Source organism: Erpetoichthys calabaricus, chromosome 13 (genome assembly GCF_900747795.2).
Source record: "Erpetoichthys calabaricus chromosome 13, fErpCal1.3, whole genome shotgun sequence".
Taxonomy (NCBI): domain Eukaryota; kingdom Metazoa; phylum Chordata; class Cladistia; order Polypteriformes; family Polypteridae; genus Erpetoichthys; species Erpetoichthys calabaricus.
The window spans coordinates 105,726,561-105,749,691 of record NC_041406.2 but is presented as its reverse complement, the minus strand read 5'-3'; the positions used below and the strand labels follow the sequence as shown (position 1 = coordinate 105,749,691).

At 42.4% G+C, this 23,131-nt stretch overlaps 2 protein-coding genes across 2 annotated transcripts in view; one reads left to right on the top strand and one right to left on the bottom strand.

Moving 5' to 3' along the window:
• LOC114663791 (transmembrane protein 245-like) overlaps nucleotides 1-6,353 on the top strand; it is a 101,879-nt gene extending 95,526 nt beyond the window's left edge. The window contains 2 exon segments of the mRNA XM_051935564.1: nucleotides 2,754-2,948; nucleotides 3,307-6,353. Coding sequence (XP_051791524.1) covers nucleotides 2,754-2,948; nucleotides 3,307-3,337 — 226 coding nt within the window. The 3' untranslated portion in view covers nucleotides 3,338-6,353.
• An 803-nt stretch (nucleotides 6,354-7,156) lies between these two features.
• The window catches only part of galnt1 (UDP-N-acetyl-alpha-D-galactosamine:polypeptide N-acetylgalactosaminyltransferase 1), a 510,424-nt gene continuing 494,449 nt past the window's right edge, over nucleotides 7,157-23,131 (bottom strand). Inside the window, exon 13 of the mRNA XM_028817413.2 lies at nucleotides 7,157-7,866. Coding sequence (XP_028673246.1) covers nucleotides 7,720-7,866 — 147 coding nt within the window. The 3' untranslated portion in view covers nucleotides 7,157-7,719. The remainder of the gene's footprint in view (nucleotides 7,867-23,131) is intronic.

Below are 23,131 nucleotides of genomic sequence, written 5' to 3'. Positions count from 1 at the left end.
CCAACCGCTGGCTAAAAACACTTTTTTTTTTTAATGAGTTGTAAGCACAGGGAAAAAAATGAACATTTGAAAAAATCCGTAATTTAATAAACCACCAAGAAAAGTAACATTTCAAAAATGCACACTACGAACCGATCGCTGTAAACAGAAGTGAAAACAAAATCAAGCCCAGTGCATTCTTTAACTGCCTTCCTACCTTATGAGTCCAGCGCCCTCTCTCTCGTGCTGTCTGTCTGTCTGTGTGTGTGTGTGTGTGTGTGTGTGTGTGTGTGTGTGTGTGTGTGTGTGGCGCTCTCTTGCTCGCTGCAGGGAGAGACTGAACGTGTACAAACTGAAAGGGAAACTGGTTTGTTCGTATACCGAGTGTGTGGTCGTGAACTGAGGCAAAAGTTTGGCAAACTTTTTGGTCATAAACCGATTTGTACATGTACCGAGACGTTCGTGAACCGAGGTTCCACTGTAATAATGAGGGAAAAAATTATTGAACTTAGCAAGATTTTTTTTTTTTTTTTTTACAAGTAAATATTGCAATATGTGCAAGTCTCTTTACATTTCTATGTGCAACATCCAACCATGTCATCACAATGCATAAAAATTCTATGGGGCTATGCAGCAGTAGGCCACCTTTAATGAGCAGATCGTCCGTTTTATCAATGACTGTACGCGGACAGCTGTTCATTATATGTCCTCTCTTGTGGTGTACCCAGCATCACCTGAAAGTACGATTACACAGTCAGTCTGTAAAGTACTAAACCTACTTGTAATCCTCTCACTTAGGATTAGTTATAAGAAGCCGACCGTCACAAAGAGTAAGACCCTCAATTCTGCTTCCCACACTGTGATTTGATAAAAGTAATTGTGGGTGGAGCCAGGCTGCCTCACAACAACGTAACTCAAACACATTTGAACATCACATATTAGTTGCTGTGCTAACAGTCTAAGGCAGGATGACATCAAAGTAATTAACTTAGTCCTCAGCATTAATGTTTGCAGTGCACCATAGTAAGCATAGGTCTCTTATATGCTATTTGGTATGGGATTCGTAAAAGCAGATTTAATGTTTGTGATGCAGCATCTGTTAAAGTGACAAATGCATTTTATCGCTAAAATGTTTGTGATGTACCATCTTTTGAAATGAAAGACATAGCAACCAGACAGACACACAGACACTTAATTGACTGAAAGTGTTTTCTGTTTATAAAAACTTCATTCTCTGATGGTGCTTTTATTGCAAAATTTAGAGTCAGTTTTGTTGATTACGTTAGGAAAAACCAGCAATTGCTGCAAATTGCCTTTTGATCTTGGCTTGCTCACCTTGACCATAAGGAAATTGAAAATATCTGCGCAGAATTTTAATTATCATCCCAATGCAGATATACCCCACAGATGTTAAAACCTGTAACCAAACACGGATCACATGATATTTTGTAGACAAAATACACACTAGGCGTTATTATCAACACTGGTGATGGCTGCACTAAGAGAACATCGGCATCTGACTGACACATCACTGAAATGAGATTTTCTGCTCACTTTAATCTCATACCACCTGAAGACTAACATGCCAAGGCAACAAATGTCTGCCTAGGACTTGTGGATGGTTCAAATTTGCCATGATGTTAGGCCACTTTTCACACCAAGTTTATGTTTTATAAATCCTGACTTGCATAATAGAAGACTTACTCATATTTCTGAACATAATAGATGACTTGCCAGGCCAAAGCAGAAGAAAAGTTGAAGGAAGCAGAGTCGAAACCAGGAGAGTGATGAACAAAAAATGGAGGGTGCATGTCGTAAAGGAAGTCAAAGTCAGAATCCTGAAATGTAACCTGCAATAACCATTTTGAAGCTAACGTAACACAGAATGTAGTTTTTGAAGACAGAGATTTATGCACCAGGGGATAATGGATTGTGCGATTGCTGCTATATTTATACCAGAAGATATGATGGCATCCTGTGTTTGCGTGGGTTTCCTCCTACAGTCCAAAGACATGCTGGTTAGGTGGACTGGCGATTCTAAATTGGCCCTGGTGTGGGTGTGTTTGGGTGTGTCCTGCGGTGGGTTGGCACCCTGCCCGGGATCGGTTCCTGTCTTGTGCCCTGTGTTGGCTGGGATTGGCTCCAGCAGACCCCCGTGACCCTGTGTTCGGATTCAGCGGGTTGGAAAGTGGATGGATGGATATGATGGCATCCCTAACAGTGGAGATCATGGTCACATGACTTTAAACAAAAAGATGTTACGAAAATATACAATGGTAAAGTAAATCAACGTAATGAAAACCAAACCAAATCCTAAAAGTAACAATAGAAAAACCCTTGTAGTGTGCAAAAGATTCACAAATGGACACCATTTAGACTAAAAGGTAACTGAAAGAACTACCAGAATTCCAACAGTAAAATGCTGAGCTCCATTTTGTTTACTGACCCGTCTATCCAACTCATTGTTGCTAATCAACATGTCAATGGCACAACAATTTAGAGGAGCCAACAGACTGTGAACACTGCCCAGGGAGGACCCAACCATGAATCAAACTTTGGTCCTGCTGTTTGCCAAATGAAGATTTTTGTGAGACCCTTTTGATTGCTCTGTCCAATGTATGTGCGGGGGGGTGGGGTGTCCATCCAGGGTGGCTGAGCTCTTGGCTTGAGTGATCTTTAAGGAGAGTGGGCCAATGATGGGCTGTAGTTATGATGAGGGTCTAATCTACAAAGCTGCTCAGTTACTCACAAAGTGTCTTTCTTCTCATATTTAGAGGTGGCCACCCCTACCTGACAGGTTTGGCTGTTGCTGGTGGTGCCTATTACCTGGGCTTTGAAGGAGCCATTATTGGGCCCATCCTGCTTTGCATCCTGGTGGTGGCTTCCAACATCTACAGTGCTATGCTGATGAGCCCAAGCAATGTGCAGACACCTCCACGGCAGGCTACGTGGCCAACACAAGCAGAGAGGTAAGAGTGCTTGACCACCCACCCATACAATAAGGGACTTCCACAGCTCTCCACCAAGCTGAAGTCAGCACTTCCCACCCTACTGCCAACTGTGGGGCACCTTTGACGTCAGCCTTATTATTTCTTAGGCCATTTCTCCAGGGTCACAGTGCCTGTTGTTGGCTAATTTAGATGTTCTTTACAAAGCCTTTCATAGTATATTTTCAGCAAGCTTTCAATAAGTGCTTTGCAGTTGCTCAGGCTGACAGCAGCCATATCTTTTGTGAACAGCTTTTTCATAAACACAGCATCCCTTTTGTGACTCAGTATCAATGCTCAATAAGCCGTCCGCTTCTTCTCCCTCCTCTTTGTCTTCTAGAACCCTTGCGAGTGGGGAAGCGCAGAGGTGATGGCAGTTGTTGCTGTTATTCCCTGAAGATGGGTTCTTGCACTGATGGGGCACCAGTTAGTGTACATGCAGCCAAGCAGGTGACCGTCAGGCTCAGGTGACTTCTGAGTGCTCGGCCAGGACATGTTCTGTCAACGCTATGGAGCAGACAGATCTCGTCTAGTGGAACATTTGATGCTAAACATGGGCCCTCCGAAAAAGTGCACACTGGCAGAAGACAAGCTGAAAGAGCACAGTGGCTAGAGGCACCGAGTGGAGTCTCAGCCCCAGTAAGACGTGATGAACATGTGAATACATTGATGTTGATGTCATCTCTCTCTGTGAAGGAGTGCTAGTAGAAGTGAGTGTGGTGCAGCACTGACACTTGCGTTAGCAGTACTTGGGCTATTAACTGGTCCCAGTCCCCATGACACCAGGAGGTACTCAGTTTTTGGTGTCTCTATTGCTTTACAGAGCCTGTTCTTGTATCACTGTACCTTTCACCCATGGAGGACAGTCACGTCTGCCAGCTCTGCTGCAGGGCCACTAGCGCTTTTGCCACCTCAATTCTCCCACAATACCCTCCGTGGGGCAGTACCCCTGACTGCTGCTCCTTCCAAAGCAAACATGGGTGCTACTGGACCACTGACTTGACTGCACACTTGCACTTTGTTATCCACTCCCAGTGCATCCTGAGTGTTAGCATCCACCAATCTACATGTAAGACAAAGGAGGGTAACCCCAGCTGATGCAAGAACATCCAGTGTCCTGCCACCCACTGGTGGTTGCAATGCAGACAGAACAGAGAGGAGATTCCATCAGTGGTCCCTGTTGGGAGTGTCATGTGACCACAGGCGTCTGGCCATGGACATCAGCTGGTTACTTTGTATTGTTTTTACTGTGGAGGGATGTCCCTGTCATAACATGGGCCTACCATAGACGGAAATCATCTGGAGTCACCATCTAAATGTACAGACAGAGCCCCCCAGCTGCCCGTGGTAATGGCTATCCTTGTAGTTTGACATTATGGCCGGCAGAGTGTGCTGTCACTTATTTCAGTTGGGTGGCAGCTATGGGGCAGCAGGCAGAGGCAGCAACGTGTGCAGCATTCCTGGAAGTGTGGGCATGCAGTCCATAAGAGCGGGTCTGCCTCGCATCAGTCAGTGCGTGAAACAGAGAGGCACAAAATAAAATCGTAGCTCAGAGACTGTGAAAAGCACCGTTTATAGAACATCAGCATTAAAGTTTGTGACAAGCTGCCTACTGAAGTGTATTTTGTAAAGCATGAAGTCAAACTGCATTGCACTTTTCATTCTAACAGATGATGTATGACAGATATTAGAAAATCTTTTTGCAAATGCTGTACAATTAAGGCAACAGACAAACTGACATTATAACTTTACAGAGAGAAATTTAAATCGAAAAAACAGAGGAAATAAATTAGAATGATAGCAGGAGTACTAATCTGATTTGAGTCCATGAAACATTCTGGTGATTTGCCCTCATTAATATAGCAGACTGAATAAATCGTATAGATAAATAAAAAATTTCATTAACGGCTATAAATAGGGCACATTTGTGACTTAACCCCTGGAATGGGGTGGTGACTGCAGGTCCACTCAGTTGAATTCATGTCTATTAGCTGATGGTACTGCACGTAGACTTAAGTAATGAACGCTGGTCTGTTACGTATCTGCACAGCCATCTCATTTCACTGCACCTCTAGGACATCGGCTCATCTGAACATTCTGGTCTCTCTTTCTTACTGAACTGACACAAAGCAGTCAGGCAGGAAGATCTGGAGCACAACTTATCTGAAGAGACAGCCCCACAGCTACCCAAGGGCAGCCTGACTAAAGAGCCGTCTATCCTGTGCCCCATTTTAGGACCATCGTGTCCAAACAGGAGGATCAAGTCAAGGCTGTCCTCTGAACAAGTAAGGCAGTGAGACCTCTCTATGAACAGCAAGGTTTGGCAGGTGACTTGGAAAGCAAGACCACCTGACCCCCTATGGCGGGCACAGTGAACATACAAAGTCTCACTTGTACCTCACCGATGCACACATGGACATGTTTGATTGTTGCTGTCTCACTTGTAGCATTCAGGTCACGTTCCACCACTGGTTTATAAACCATCGTGTTACTCAAATCACCCAATGTGACTCTCAGAGAACATCTGCAGCAAAGGGAGCATAAAAAGAGTGGTGGATAATTTTTGTAACATTACAATAATTCATAACAAAATGAAACATTACGTTACAGATGTTAACTGCAGCTCCTGCACACTTCACTTTTCATTTGAATGGGTAACAGTTTGGCACTCACCATACACTCCATATTGTAGCTGTGAAGCACCGGCCAACATCACACAATCAGAATGGTGGGAGACTCAACAGGGCAGGTTGTGTTAATCCTCCTGAGATCAGCAACTGGCTCACATTTGTAAATATGCCCCACTGACGGTCTGTGCACATCCTCAGAAATGGACAACTTTTGACCAAAGAGATCATCCAACGGCCATTTACTGTGAAAAGAGCCTGCAGACAAGCAGATTAGAGACACTGAGCAGCCATAACAATCCAGTGTGCCCACACTTGGCGGACCGCCCTTAACACACAGGCAGGCTACCTTGTGCTGCGGAGACGAAATCACTAAAAACAGACAAAAAGATACAAGGGACAAGATATTCAAATACTAGGAAAAAATCCTCAATGTTAGAAATAAGTCCACGGCACCACAGACATTTTCAACTAAATTTTATTAAAAAAAAAAAAAAAAACGATTTAGGGGGGGAGAACAGCATTCTGCTCTAATTTACATTCCTGGTCATTTCATACAAAAGGATGTGCAGACCGGGGGGGTGCAGACCACCCCGAATCTCTGAAAAGGCCGGATGTGATCCACACTGCCTGGATTGAGGAGTCTGTGGTGAGGCGCTATATGACCAATCAGAGATATGGTGGCAAGTGACCATGTGAGACCATTTCAGGAAATCTTAAAACATTTAAAGAAATTAATAAATGGGAAGCATGTTATGCAATCAACCCAATCTAATAAAATATATTAACAAAAATCTGAAATGATTACTTTTAATCTCCATTTCTTGACTTTTCACCCATTACTGTAATTTCACGTGGAAGAAGAATTATAAAGCAAATCAATTCAGTAAACCAGTGTGTTTGTTTAGCTAATATCACAAAGATGTGCGGCTATGAGGCTTATTTCCCAAATCTGTAAAGTATTTCTTACATATAACTGTCACTTGTGCCTTGATTTATTCAGTACACATGGAATATAACGCAGCATGTCTCCTAGCTCTACAGTACCGTTTTCAGAAGAAAAACAAAAAAAGCTCCCTACGCAGTTGGATATTTGAAGATAATTTAATGGCAGACGCCACCCACTGCTCGGTGGGCGTTTTGCTTTTTTGGTGAGGCGTCTCTCCGCTGTTTGCGGCTGGACAGGCCCCTCTCCATGGCTGTGGCTCACACAGCACGTTTTTCTGGTTATTGATTTGATGCTGGCCGTGACGTTTCTCATTTTCCCTTTTACTAAACACATCAGGGGTGTCGACACCTCACAACGGGGCTCCTGCAGTAGGGTTTTGCTTTTACAGCAGTAACACCTACCAGGACCTGCAGCATCTACGGGTTAACTGGTGTGTGCCACAAGCATTGGGAGATTCAGAAAAGTCCAAAAATGGAAACCTAAAGGCAGCACTTCCTGAAGTCCCGTCTACTGCAAAGATATTCATACAAAGAAAAAGTCCAATTTCACTGTGTGTCACACCTATAGAGGGGGAGAAGCCAAATCGATATTTACTGGGACACAGAACATCCTCGTTTGTCAGGAGTGCATCCAGTGCATGACTCTCTGTGTGGCTGTCCGCCTTAATGGAAGGTAAGCGCAACATCTGACTGATATCCTGCAAAATGCCTTGTGAAGGATGGCCTGGCATTTCCTCTCATGGAGATGGATGTTCTCACGAACAGCCTCTGATATGCTGTGCTCTCTGAAGAATCGGCTCCATCGATTATACATCCTCTTGACTGAGCTGGCTGGAAAACGATCCTCTGATATGAAATGCTTGTCACATTAATCCACTTGACTGTTTTGTTTAAAAGAATTAAAAAAAAGCAAAAAAAAAAAAAAAAAAGCAGTCAAATAATTCGGAAGAAGTCACGTAAACAGAACGAGCGCAGATGCACCAGGACAACAAAGCCTTGCGCCTGCCCAAAGGCAGCAAGTATGTGATACTCAAGTTGTCTTCAAAGTCTCGATCTCGTGAATGAGATCACTTCTCTACGTGTCGGAGGTGCACTGCTTCAAGATATGCCGGGCTGGGCCATGCCAGCTAAACTCTGACTTTCTTGTTCCTTTCTTTTTAGCAGATGGCTCAGGACTCTCAGAAAATCTCCGGCAAAGTGACATTACGCAGGAGCCACTGCTGGGAACGACTCCCATTGCAGTCTCTGACACTCGGCACTTGGCTGTCCTCTTCCGTTGCTTTATCGAGGCACTGATTGCTGTTCACGTGTACCAGCATCAGCTTCTGTGGGGGCAAAAAGAGAAAAAATAGTCAGGATGTGTGCCAACGTGAAAGCTGTCAAAGAAGAGATGGAGATCTAAAATGCAATATACAAGGTGGGTCTTCAGATGGGAGCCCCTGGCAGAGGAGCTGGCGCCACAGCAATGAACAAGACAACGCTAAGGGCTATGGAGTGAGAATTGTCGGCTACTGATTGTGAGATTCTGGCCCCCCAGTCACTGCTGGCTTAGGCACAACAGGATAAGCCAGCAGCAAAATGGAAGGCAGCACTTCAGCACTGTACAATACAAAGTCAATGAAATTCTTACTTGTATACCTCCTCTTCAGAACATGTCACAGAAATAAAGAACAACAAATATAGAAAAAGTATGCATGGTACGCAACATTCTATTTACAGGGGGAGCAAGGAAAGCGACTGTGGAGGACGGCGAGAAGGTATCTAATAATGGTGCTTGGCTTTCTAAGGCAGCGGGCATCGTTTCCACTTTAATAAAAAGACAAGTATCCGAGTCCATCTAGTTGCTATGTCTCCATGATTCTAACAGATGGTGCATTTTGCTACAAATGTTTGTTATGTCATCTGTTAGAATGACAAGTACAGAGCATTTTATTACTACATGAATCACAAAATACATTCCAACAGATGGTGCACTAGAAACGTTAACACTGAGGTCTTTGTTGATTACCTAGATATGAACTCGTCTTGTGCAGGTAGCTCAGCCAGCTTGTTGTAGTCCTAGTAGCACTGTTACCTGTGAAAGGCCGGTAATAGAATCCATTTAAAATACCTGATGTGTTTTGCCTTACATGCACCATCAGCATGCGTCTTTCTTCAGTATACTTTTGTGTCTGAATTGTTCTTGACTGGCGCTCCCTTCTTTTGAGAAAGGTTCCATAAAGCCTACTTCTGTGATTTTGAGGCATGTTGCTCACCTCCTGTCCACTTTTTGACCACCTTCAATGGTAGACAGGCTGCTATTATGCACTGTGATAAAAACATTCGTTTTCTTGCTAATACTTTCTGTCTTTGAAGAAACTCTCAGCTTTCCTCCAACGTCCTTACTTGGTATCCTTGTGCACTTGACTAAGTGACACTGACCAATCAGACTGCCTGGAGGGAGTGGTCACACACAGTCGCTTTTTATTATATACAGTGATCCCCCGCTACATCACAGATTTATTATTATTATGACAAGGGGGCTTCACTCGCCCACCCCCGGGTTTGGTTTACCGGATAAACAATTTGAAGAGATTGTTATTTTCATGGGAATTGCTACATATGCATTATTTTCATTTTTACTTTAAAACTTTTGTAAAAATAATATTTGTCCTTTATTTCCTGCCCCGGGTGTGGTTACATCTCTTTCTTGTGGGACATATAACGCTGTGCGCGTTGTGAAGGGGGGGGTCTGAACGCACGCTAAGGAGATGCGATCGGTTCAGCTGGTGTCCTGCTGCTGCAGCTGTGTGTTCTACTTGTCGCGCAGCCTCATCATTTAAAAGCCTGGACAGCAGCTGTCCTTTTGCCACTTCGTGTCTCTGCTGCTAGTGTTCGGAGGGGGGTTTGATGGGGGGGGCACTGTCTCACGGGTTTTGCTTCCTAAGGTTGTAATTCTAGTCTTGCGTGTCGTCAGAGTGTCTCTCAGAGATGATCTGGTCTTGATTGCTTGGCTCAACCCCCCTAACCCCCTGTGGTGTTATGGGTCCACAGCTCTCCCAGCAAAGGCCAGTTTGTTTTTAAATGAATAATCTCCGCGCTCGCGGCTTAGCGAGGGGGCGTGGTGGCTGTAGCGAGCCGCAGGGCGATCTGCGGTGTGGGCATCTCTCACCTAAGTGCACAGGTGAGGTGAGGGACTGCCCACATCCGTGATTGTTCCTGTGGCTAATGGGCTGCAGCTGCTATGTCCTCTCTGCATATATAGAGAAGCGCGAGACGGTTAGAGAAGAAAGAATGACGAAAAGAGAAATAACGGAGGTTGCAGGAAGCAAGAGAGAAAGCCGGTGCAGAAGAGCGAGTGCAGGCAGGCTCACGTTGCAGCTGAGCAGGGTGTTTGGGTGTTGGGCCGACACCTGAGGAGCAGAAGTAGTGGTCACTCCCGCCGAGTTTTTTTTTTATGAAGGACGGGAGTGACCGGAAGGCGGATGACTCTCCGCGGAAGGCATTGGGAGTCGGGACTTGGATTCCCCAGCGTGTGAGCCCTGGTCGTTGGGGGATCCCAAGTCACTGTTTGGAGGAGCCTGCCAGAGCCAGAGATCGGTAAGGCAAAACCGAACAGCCGAAGTAGGCAGAGCAGGTCAGCTGCGGGTTGGGTGACTCCTCTGTTGTGGGATCCATTTGGGTGAAACAGGGAAGCCACGAGCAGTAGAAGATGGATGCATCGGATTTTAAAAGGACAGTTTCCTGCATTGAGTTTTGACCTCATTTTAAAGGATTGTTGTCTTTGTGTATTTTAACTTCCACACGTTTCTTTCATGGATTATTTATTTATTGAACATTACACTGCTGCACTTTATTTGAACACTGACGGTTTTTAATAAAAGCACTTTGCTCCACCATCCTCTTGCTCATTGTTACTGCCTCACTGTCTAGGTCATCGGTGACATTACCGACAATGTTGGGTTCAAGGGCTCCCAGACCAACGAGGGGAGCACGGCGCTGAACCCGCATCGTCACCAGATGTCCACACTATCATGTATAATTCTGAAAATGCTTTTTTTTTATTTATTTAGTTTAGCCCTCTGTCCACATTGAAATTGTGTTGTTTTACAAAAATGCCTTGCATAGCAGGGAGTGGTGGCCTTTACTGTATTTTGGCCTTTACTCGACACTAAAGTTGTGTTTTTAATTCACTGAAAACGTGTCATTTCACAAAAAATGCTCTCCAAGACGCTTTTCAGAAATGCGGACTTGGTTGTGATGTGTTCAGCGAGGGGCACCAAGTTCTTAGTGGTCTCATCTTTACTGTGGCATTGACTGACCCCCTAGTTTCTCAGCATCACCCGGTGGGTAATGGCTGTATTTATTTTGACAGGGCTCACAGTCAATGCTTTCCTGACTTTGGCAACCTTTACAAATGTCTGCCCACTCAATGAAGTGTGTTTTATTTTTTCCTCCTCCTTTCATCATTTCAATCTACTTTGGGATGCTTCTTAAAAAAATAAAAAAACTGCACTCTTGTCCCATAGCCTGTGCATACCCAATACGTGTTTATGCTGTTGATGCTAAACTATTAGAAAACATTAGAAATCTGGAAACTTTGATGTGAATGAAAAGCTTTCACAATGAAAGCCGCATTTTCAAATTGAACTGTGAGTGTGGACTCGGTCCCAGTGATTGAGAATTGGCCCCAAGTATACATGTGAGCGGACCCTGCAAAGGGGTGGCATCCTGTCTAAGACTGGCCCTGCTGCCTTGTGCCCAATGCTGCCGAGACAAATGAACTTGAGAGTATCGAGTCACCACCTCGCTGTTATGTGTGCCGTCAGTCTTAATGATTTTAAAGCACCATATCATGTCCAGTAGATGGCAGTAATGCACATTCCTTGTTAAAATTATTTAATTGAATTTTGGAAATTGTTGCTCTACAGAGTACACTGACTGGCATTCTTACTTTCAGGTCTGACCAACATGCAGCATGTCGCCAGCCTGCCCCACCAAGATCAGAAATGTAATTAGTCACCGAACACAACAGGGGGGCAAAGGAAAAAACAACACCTTCCCACCTACGTATCCAATCTGGAATATCTGATTTGTTAAACATAGAGTACAGTGAGCTGTGATACACGTCACATGACGAGTCTTCAAATAAAAAGCAACCTCATACAACTGAGACAATTTACTAAAAAGATAAAAACGTTTAAGTGTTAACTTTAGCTACTATTCATAACTGGGGTAATCCGTGTTTACACAATACAGGTTTAATCTGCGGGGTGTCCAATGCAGGCAGGCCTCGTGCACCATAAGCATTTACAGACAAACACAGTCGGCCTGCTTTCCTGCCTGGTCTCTGGCCCCATTATTTAATTTTCAGTTTGCTCCACTCGGTTTTGTTTCTGAAGACAACATGACTCAACTCCACGAGGCCCTCATTGTGTTGCTTTTACTGTAAGGTGCAAAAGTGACAACTGCCATAGCCCAGGGCATTGATCCATGACATGACAGGCCTGACAGCCATGTTCAAGTTCTCGTGGTTTGGTTCCTTGTCTGGGCTCAAAGGAATGAGCTCGGCTCAAAAAATGTCAGTGACAAATGGGCAGCAAGTTATAAAATCAGCAGCTTCACTCTGCTTGGAGTCCGCCTCGGCCATTTCTCCCTCTGCAAAAGTGGAAGTGGAAGAAATTATTGGCTAGTTGTAATCTTTGGGCTCAGTCAGCTGAACCTCACCGGGGTGAACATTACTGGTATTACACGTTTATTCTGTCGCTTCTTAGCCTGCATTTGAGTACGAGCTTGTTAACCATCTTTAAAGATGTTTCAGATGCTGTGGATTCCCACCTTGTGTCCACTGCCATCTGAAGTCTTGGTAGACAAGCAGGTTTAAGAAATGGATGCAGTCGTGGGTTTCTCTTCCAAAGTGGGCCTTCTTAAAGTGCTACCAGGGGAAGGTGTGCAGCCCCCACACATCTTTTAAGTTACTAAAATGTCCATAAAAATAAAATTTGATATTGTACCACTGCTTTATTTTGGATATCACGCTACCTCTAAATGAAAGTATAACCTGCCAGCTAGCATCATTCACCGTCTACGAACTTCATGACTTCTCACTCTAACCAGGAATTCCTTAGGGTAACTTACAGATGAAAAAGGGGGGAAACAAACAGGAAGAAGAATCTCCAGGTGTTTAGCTGATGTCTCAAGGACCAGTGGGACACTTAATATTACCCACTGTGAATGAGCATGGGGTAGTTTGTGCCCTGTGGTGGTCTGTCGCCCTATCCAGCGTTCGTGGAATGAAGTCTGTCGTGTAAAACACTAAACTGCATTATGCGAGATTAGAACATGTATGGGACCTCCATGTTGGTTATTTCCAACTCTCCACTCACCACTGGACAGATGCCTCCCAAGTGCTCTCACTGTTGTACTTTTTTGCAGTTAGTGACACCATTGACCAGGGTCAGGCTGCTGGGTCAACAGACTTATTATTACAAAAAGGAAAAAACAAAATCAATGAGTACATTTTCTCTAGAGAGTTCTAATTTCCCATCGGGATTAATAAAGTATCTATCTATCTATCTATCTATCTATCTATCTATCTATCTATCTATCTATCTATCATATAGTGCCTTTCACATCTATCTATCTATCTATCTATCTATCTATCTATCTATCTATCTATCTATCTATCTATCTATCTATCTATCTATCCAGTTAGACTTGCCACCATTCACCACAACATTATCATAAAGTCATCAACAGTTCATTCAACACAAAATTCTTTCCTTTGATGTCACTGACAACAGAGCTGAACTGTACCCCATCGAGGGACTATACGCCGCAGAGTACAGTCTAGAATGGGTGGAAATTTGAAGGGCACAAGGGTTTCTGTCATTTGCCATATTTACATTGAAACATTAGTTTACTGGAAGAGAGCAACAACAAGAACCCTTGGTATGCCACTGCAGTTCAGTGCTCAAACAAATTGAACGCTGGCCATGCGACGATCAACTGAAAAAAATAGCTGAGCAGCGATTATTCCATTTTGGTGTCGACAGAAACGCCCATTGAATGAAGCGTATAACCACAGACCGGTGGTCCCTAACCTTTTACATCCAAGGGCCTCTTTTATAAGTTATAGACCACCAGCTTATATGTAATATCGCAATGCCATAAACCCCGAATTGTTTTTATTTGGTAGAGCTTTTTAATCCAAGGACCCAAATAAGAAAATCAGTACCATACTGGGACCCAAAAAGAAGATTATTGCCATAATGACAGCAGAACCATAAAAAAAAACAAATAACAGTGGCCACATGATAAAGAAAACTGTGAATTGTTTCTTCCATTCAAGCATATTTTGTACATGAATATTACTAAAAAGAGAGCAAATATATTGTTAATAAAACAGTGACCATCATTCAGACTACAATATGTTGTAGAGGTGAATTGCAACACTTAACATATTCCAAAATATTTATGGTATTGCACATAACTATAACATACCATTTTCTACTTATTGCCATGAAATCCACTGTGGTGCTACTGTCAATTCTCACCATTTTAATTTGGAATAAAAACATTGCAAAATAACTGATTTACTTTTAAAACAAGATCAGATTAAAGAACATTAACATGTTCCAATGTTCACATTTTTGTCATAAGCATGTCTTTTCAAAGGCCGGGACCTTTATAAAGACATGCGACTTCATTCATTCACAAACGGCACATGTAGGCGTCGGGCGTGTCGAGTTTTCTAGGAGTCTTTTTTGTAACAATTAACACTCATGATGAGTCACATACAGCAAGTAAAGTCAAAACCCAGTTAGGCTTGGGAGACCAGGGGCCTCATGTATAACACTGTGCGTAGAATTCACACTATAACATGGCGTAAGCACAAAAGCGGAAATGTTCGTACGCACAAAAAAATCCAGATGCATAAATACTTGTGCGAATGCCAACTTCCACGTTCTTCTGCTACATAAATCCCGGTCAGCGTGAAAAGTAACACACGCACCTGCTGTCCCGCCCCAACTCCTCCCAGAATTACGCCTCTTTGAATATGCAAATGAATATAAATAGCCACTTAAGCTCAGCCTTCTGTGAAAAGGCAATGGCAGAAGCACGAGGGAAAATAGAAGAATTTCAGTGAATACCAAGTGGAGGCAAAGAAAAACGTACTATTTGTTGGTTTAAACAGTGGCATAAACAACAAAAGGAAGTTGATCGAGTGATGTAGCATGTCGGAGAAACTCGAAAGCCCAAGTTCACAAAGTCGCACAGTGCCCAAAATAAAAAAAAAGTTGTCACATATCAAAGTCGCCGTGAAAAGGCGAGTCGTAGCCCACCGTCTGAGTGTCATATGAAAGCTTATTAGGGTACAGAGAAAAGAAAAAAAGGCACACAGTGGGGAAAAAGCACAAAATGTCAACTTTAATCTCGAAATTTCCACTTTAATCACGTAGTTTATTTTGTCATCATATACTTCATCTTAAAATTGTTTAATTTACTAGTTTCTCAAATCCCATCGTAACTAAAGTAGCACGTTAAATGCTTTGTTTTGTATTTGATCTTCTATGTGTTCTATGTGTGTGAATTACTACGTGCTTCTGGGCTTTCTCTTCCTCCGACAGGACACAGAATCCATTACATTTGTGATATTACAGCTCTCTGAATAATTAAAATACTGAGATGTATACGTGATATCATTTTCATGATGATAGGAGTTAAAGCATGTATTAAACATGGGAACACAGTGACGCAGTGATTTTTCCTGCCTCACGCAAGATGCTTGCTGCGCTATGCGTGACCTTCTATGAAATAATTTATTACAGAAGTACTGTCTCTCTCAAACGTACTAACCTCCAATTCCTGTCCTTACTTTTCTTTCTCCGAATACCCAATCGCCACACAATCAGCTCTGTAATAGACGTTAAGCCATCTGTAAGCTTAGAACGCTGATTCTTTAAAACTTTTAAGGAACATTGAAATATCTTCATAGTACATGTTTAATTATTCTATCCATCCAGTGTCACGCCAGCACCAGCAAGAATACAGCGAAAAATGCAGGAACAATCCGTGAACGGAGTGCCAGCTCCTTGCTAGCACTGCAACACCGTGTCCTCACATGTTTAATTATTAACAATATAGATTATTTAAAAGAAGTTAAAGTTTTATCTGTATAATATAATAAACATATTTTGCTGTATTTCATCTTAAAACTGATATCGTCATCATATGTAAATACATGCTTTATAAAGTGGCGCAGGTTGTGCAATATTATAACTGTATCGCAAGTTTACAGTGAGGTGATTGTACTTCTAAGTAGAAACAGTTCTACAAGGAGCACTTGATGGTCTGATTGAGTGCGTTTATAGTTCTTGGGATGAAACTGTTTGTGAACCGCGAGGTCCGTACAGGAAAGGCTCTGATGCGTTTGTCGTATGAGAGCAGTTCAGATAGCGTATGGCTGAGGCAGCGTGTGCTTGATGCTGTATACCGATAATTCTCTTTCCGACCAGCTGCTGTAGACACTCAGATACAGTGATATAAATACTCCGAGTGGTACAGTGAGAGTAATATGGAAAAAGATGATCCACTGTGGCAACTCCTAATGGGAGCAGCTGAAAGAAGAAGAAGAAGGTGCAGTGAGAGTAACAACACTAAAGCAGCTATGGTATTTGGAATACTTTGGCCATTCCCTGGACCATTATATTGTTACAGGTTAATTACAATCAGATGCCTTAAACTAATAAACAATATGCAGTTAGTTTCAGTGTATATGATAAAGCCACGTCAGGGATGTGGATCTAAAAAAGAAAGGGTAACCACACAGGAACAGTAGCACTGCTTTGATGCTGGGTGGTGCCAGTTTGCAAAACCGAGCGGAGAACGTGTGTAGGTCAGGGTTGGAGCTACCGTGGATGTGTGTGGCTTTATGCCAAGTTTAGGTTTTATACATCGCGATTTAAGCGTGGAAATGTTCATTCATATACAACATTTTTGTGCGTACACACCGTTTATACATGAGGCCCCTGGTGTTGATCTCTGGCCCAAACACACATACACAGCATCAACAAGTATAATCCAAATCTGTCCATGAGGGCCTAAACCTAGCCCACAAAATGAGGGCCAGCCATGAGTTACCTTCAGAGCAACACCACAAGCATTCATCTGTGTGATCCTGCAACATCTTTTGGTTGATGTTTATGGAAATAAATGTTCCTGTGTTTTGCCAGAAGTGAAGTTGAGTTGTTGTTGAGATAACAACCGTTTAAATCTGGAATGGTGCTGCATAAGTGGGGTCCTGTTATTAGGTATCCATCATGTCTGCTGCTGCGGTAGTAATAGGGTTTTATGGCTATTTTGTGTTGAATGTTGCTGTGGCACAACAGTATCAGTTGCTGACTGGCTATCAATAGGTCCCGAGTTCGATTCTGCACGACTGCCTTTTTAGGGCGGAGTGGTGGCTCTGAGGCTAAGGATCTGCGCTGGTATCCCGAAGGTTGCCGGTTCGAATCCCTGTCACTGACAAAACAGATCCTACTCTGCTGGGCCCTTGAGCAAGACCCTTGACCTGTAATTGCTCTGGGGGCGCTGTACAATGGCTGACCCTGCGCTCTGACCCCAAGGGGTATGCGTAAACTAACAAATTCCTAATACAAGAAATTGTATAAGGCGAAATAAAGAACAAAAAAAAAAAAATGTGAATTTGTGATTGGTCAATTTATCTTGTAAAATAAGGAAAGAAATAAAAATGATGCCTCAAGACATGGGCATTTGATGAAGCTATGACTTTAACAATCAATCACAGAGTACCATTTATAGTAGCATATTTGGCCAAATTACACACTTAATGTAATCCATTTCTAAAGAAACTCACTCAGAGAAGACACCTAATAGAACATCTACTGGGATGGCAGATCCTCCAAGAACAACAAGCACTCACGGGACCTTTTATGCAGTCCCATTTTGAGCTATAACTTGTGCCACAGAGACACATTTCAGTTCTAGCCCGACCACAGCAATGCATTGCTGTAAGAATCGCAGACAGGCCCCTGCCAGGACCTCAGCCATCTCCCTTCTGCCCAGGGCACTGACCAAACACGCCTGGGTGCTGGGCAGCCATTAGCTTATTTGTATCAATAAGGAGCCTTCTGAATGTTCCATTATCTTGTGGCCAATTTGCACCAAACACTGGCCCTGCCGCTAAAAAGGTGCATTAAGCAAATGAAAGAGTCTGCTGATGTGGGCCACTACAGTTGGGGATGAAGAAAACACCACAAATGTGCTGATCTGATGAGTGCTAGGCAAGAGCAGAAATGATTTAGCAGAGTAACACAACTTTAATTTGTTAAAGAATGGAAGTACATGCAGTCGGGGGAAAAAAAACAACAGCTTCTTATATTCTTAAGAAAGAACCTGCCTGTACGTAAACTTCCATAAATGTTTCATGCTGACAAGAAGGCCGTTCACAAGTGATTCACAAACATAATCAGCTCAAAACAGAGTATTAAAACAAGCCATCATCTGTTACTGAGCACTCTGACACAAACTCGATTTATAAAATTCATGAGTTGTTACGGTTTTCTGCAATGTACAATAAGCCTCAAGAAATAAAAATGTTCAGTGCTCATCATGTGAAGTTTATCATCTCACGTAAAGAATAAGAGGCCTGTGTTCTGCTGGTTATTCACAGCACATGAAGAGGTGCCGCACCACAGACGGCCCTTGTAACTATCACTACTCGACATAAAAAAGAAACAAAATGCATTTCTGACCGAGGCCATGACAGGTAATGCTACCGAGACTCCCATTTAATCCCACATGCCCTTTAGCTGAGCGTTTTACCATCTCATCAGACACACTAGGTGAATTTTTATTCATTTAGATGTGAATGAGCTGCAGGAGGGATAATGCCTCTTCAAAGTCAGGGACAAGCATCTTCATTTTGCTTTCTCTAATACAAGAAAGGTTCATTTATCTAGAAAGAGCACAAAGCATCACTGTCACTCTTCATTTAAAAGGCAGCGTCAGCCACCGACTCAATTATAGAATGTTGAAGGAGTCCGACTTCTCCAATTTGTTTAGAAGTGTGTGTGCGCGCGCGTGTGTGTGTATTATATATATATATATATATATCAGTCATAACAAAGGATTATTTTAAATCAGTCATGTTAAGTAACAGAAGTGTACAGTGCTGATCTGTCAGAGGGCCTTCAGGAAGTTGGCAAACGCTCACAGCACAGCGGACCTCTAATGGCTCCGTCTCTCTTTTTTTGAAATTTTGCTCTTTCAGGATTTTAGCCCAGGATTGATCAGTTCAGATTATGGTGATTCAGTCTTAAGACAGAAAACGGTCATCTAAAACCAACTTCCTAATTTGCTGATAACGTGTGTAGAGTGCTAATATTTGAGGAGAAACTTGACCTTGAATGTGTTTTAACTTTAGTTTACTGTGGTTATCACCCACAGCTCCTCATTCAATTGTAGTCACTTGGCCAGTCTGTGTTCTCAAAGCAAGTAAATGAACAATTGTGTGACTGTCTGCAAAATGAAGTGACCGTCAGCACAGCGAAGTACACTAGCTATGCAGTCAGGGATAACACTGGAGTGCCCTCCTGGATGAGAATCTAAGGTGGTGGGCCATATTGTCAATGACAACTCACACTGTGGGGTGTAGACAAAGTCTAAGTGTGACTAGCATGTGTGTTAAAAAACAGACATTAACTTTAGGAATATTTCATCCAAGAAATGGTTTAATTATAAAACTTTTTTTTTTTTTAATTAAATCCTATTAAGATCAGTACTCATACGAGAGCAGTTTTAAAGTGAGGCGATTTTGTGATGACTTTGTCTAGTCTTGGTTCTGCATAAAGTTTTAAAATCAACAGAAAAGCTTGTCATCACAATTGACTCACTGAAAAGTAGTAGGCTTTGATACTTTTAGTAATATTCATTTGTGTAAAGACTTGCTTGTAATGGTATGTGCTACCAACTAATGACGCCACGTGCATAGCAGGCGTGCAAAGCCAATGAAACAAATTCTGAGAAATGCACAGTCTGTAGAAAATCAAGCAAAGCAACTTTGTTAAATGCACTTTTAAGGTGACAATTGCACTGGAGTTCTGTTACATTCAGCTCTAAGACTTCTGGCACGTTGTCCACATTAGCAGCAAAAGGAGATGGAAAAATGGCAAAATAAGTCTGGCGGCGCATAAAGTCCAGAAAGCAACATTCAGAGTTGCTATAATGATGGCAAAGCTGAGTCACATGTCTGGCCAAGTCGTTGCGTCCTCTGAACACGGAGAGCAAAACCGGGAAAATGAACAGGCTCAGCTTGTCACCGTTGAGTCAAATTATTGTAAAGTTGGAAGATGAATTACCAGCATTACACTAAAACTGAAATAAGCTCACCTGGAAAGCTTTTAGCAATGATAATCCATTTTGATTCAGAAAACAGTTTGCATTCTAATATCCTTCTCTCACATTTGTGAATGGTGTTTGTTACACTGATTGTGCACAGACTCGGGGGTCCCATCTGCTACCAATGAAATCGCATCACTGACAAAAATGAGCAAATTCATATTTGATAAAAACACACATACAAGACAAAGGCAAGCAAGCAGTAAAACAGGTAAAGCTACCCTTACTTGTATGGTAGAAATCCTGCTTCATTGGTTTATTTTTTGGATAACAAACCACATGGCAACTACAGGCACATCTCTTGTGGCTAACAGAGGGCAGGGGCTCATCTCATTGTGGGTCAGGTCCTCTTGCTAAGCTTCTTTACAGAGCCGACAGTTTCCATTGGCACTCTGACTCTGGTAATCTGTTTTCCTAACTGTTGACAGTTAATTCACTCATTTAAATTTAATGCAACTCATTCAACACGAGCTACTGCAAATTTGCAAAAAAAATTCTTTGCACCAAACTTTTGTGTATTCTGTGTAACTGATTCTTTAGAGGTCTGGGTGGGATAAGTCAGCTCTGACCGAAGAACCAGTGAGTGCACAAGTGTTGATTTAAGAACATCATGTCTGGTACAGCAAGAACGATTCACTGGAAGACAAGTGCAATGTAATTTGAAAGAATACAAAAATTAAAAGAAAACTAAATTGAATGTCTAATATCTTTTTTCCCCTCCAAGACCAATATTAATACATAATGAACTGAGTTCAAAAACTGCAGAAACTATTCACCAAAAAAAGCTCAGTCAAGTTCACCGTTCTTCTACGCTGTGAAAGTAAAACAAGGCGAGTATTTGTATCATCCTGGAATACATTTACAAGTGAAACTAATTTAGTTCTTCTCTTAGAATGTGTCGAACATTTTCACCATTTCTTCAACAAATGGAGACTAAAAAATGGCAGGTCATCTGAAACTTGCCATAAGGTTTAATATGCGACGTTTTTTGTGTTTCACTTCTCTGTTTAGGACATAAAGCTAATCTCTACCATAGTTCACTTATTAAATAAAAAAAATAAATTAGCAAATTGATTGATTTTGGAAGACTGCTGGTGAAACCGAAGCCACACCAGGGGCCTCATGTATAACGCCGTGCGTAGAACTCGCACTATAACATGGCGTAAGCACAAAAGCGGAAATGTGCGTACACACAGAAAAATCCAGATGCATAAATCTGTGTGTACGCAAACTTCCACGTTCTTCCGCTACATAAATCCCGGTCAGCGTGAAACGTAACGCACGTGCACGCACCTGCTGTCCCGCCCCAACTCCTCCCAGAATTACGCGTCTTTGAATATGCAAATCAATATAAATAGCCCTAAAGCTCAGCCTCATGTGAAAAGACAATGGGAAAAGCACAGGGGAAAATAGAAGAATTTCAGCGAATACCAAGTGGAGGCAAGGAAAAATGTACTATTTGTTGGTTTAAACAGTGGTATAAACAACAAAAGGAAGTTGATCGAGTGACATAGAGTGTCGGAGAAACTCGAAAGCTCAAGTTCACAAAGTCGCACAGTGCCCGAAATAAAAAAGAAGTTGTCAGATATCAAAGTTGCCGTGAAAAGGCGAGTCGTAGCCCACTGTCTGAGTGTCACATGAAAGCTTATTAAGGTACAGAGAAAAGAAAATAGGCACACAGTGGGGAAAAAAGCACAAAACGTCAATTTTAATCTGTAAATTTCCACTTAAATCACGTTATTTTGTCATTAAAGTAGAACATCATAAACTTCATCTTAAAATTGTTTAATTTACTAGTTTCTCAAATCCCATCGTAACTAAAGTAGCACATTAAATGCTTTGTTTTGTATTTGATCTTCTATGTGCACTATGTGTGTGAATCACTACGTGCTTCCAGGCTTTCTCTTCTTCCGACAGGACACAGAATCCATTACATTCATAATATTACAGCTATCTGAATAATTAAAATATTGAGATGTATACGTAATGTCATTTTCATGATGATAGGAGTTAAAGCATGTTATTAAACATGGGAACATGGTGGCACAGTGATTGTTCATGTCTCACCACACAATCAGCTCTGTAATAGAGGTGAAACCATTTGTAAGCTTAGAACGCCGATTCTTCAAAACATTTAAGGAACATTGAAATATCTTCGTAGTACATGTTTAATTATTCTATCCATCTATCCTTCTAGGGTGACACCAGCACAAGCAAGAATACAACGCAAGGCAGGAACAATCTGAACGGAGCGCAAGCTCTTTATAAAGTGGCTCAGGTTGTGCAATATTATAACTGCAATGCACGTTTACAGTGAGGTGATTGTACTTATAAGTACAAACAGTTCTACAAGGAGCACCTGATGGACCGATTGAGTACGTTTAGAGTTCTTGGGATGAAACTGTTTCTGAACCGTGAGGGCTGTGCATTGATTTCCCACTCAGATACAGTGATATACTGTAAATACTCTGAGTGGTGCAGTGAGAGTAATATGGAAAAAGATGATCCGCTGTGGCAACCCCTAACGGGAGCAGCTGAAAGAATAAGAAGAAGAAGGTGCAGTGAGAGTAACAGCGCTAAAGCAGCTGTTGTATTTAGAATAGTTTGACCATTCCGTGGACCATTGTATTGCTACAGGTTAATTACAATCAGGTGCATTAAACTAACAAACAATATGCGGTTAATTTCGGTGTATTTATAAAGACGCGTCAGGAATGTGGATCTGAAAAAGAAAGGGTAACCAAACAGGAACAGTAGCACTGCTCTGATGCTGGGTGCCACCAGTCTGCAAAACCGAGCGGAGAACTTGCGTACGTCAGGGTATGAGGTACTGTGGAAATGTACGTGGCTTTACGCCAAGTTTAGGTTTTATACATCGCAATTTGAGCGTGAAAACGTTCGTACACAACATTTCTGTGCGTACGCACCGTTTATACATGAGCCCCCAGGTCACCTAGAGTGTAGTGGGCCTCTTTCCTACGTTTATTGTAAGACCTGTCTTGCCTGCCCTTGGCCTCTGCCACACGACTCTCTACTTGCTTTTTAAGGTAACAGCTGCTGAAATGTAAGATAGGACAATGAATTTGAATGTGGGGTGTTGATGAGGGGTCCCTCGATCCGCCTATCAACTGGCACTAGAGCAAGGGTCTCTCTGGTTGCTTTGTGTACTGCAATATTGAGAGCAAATCA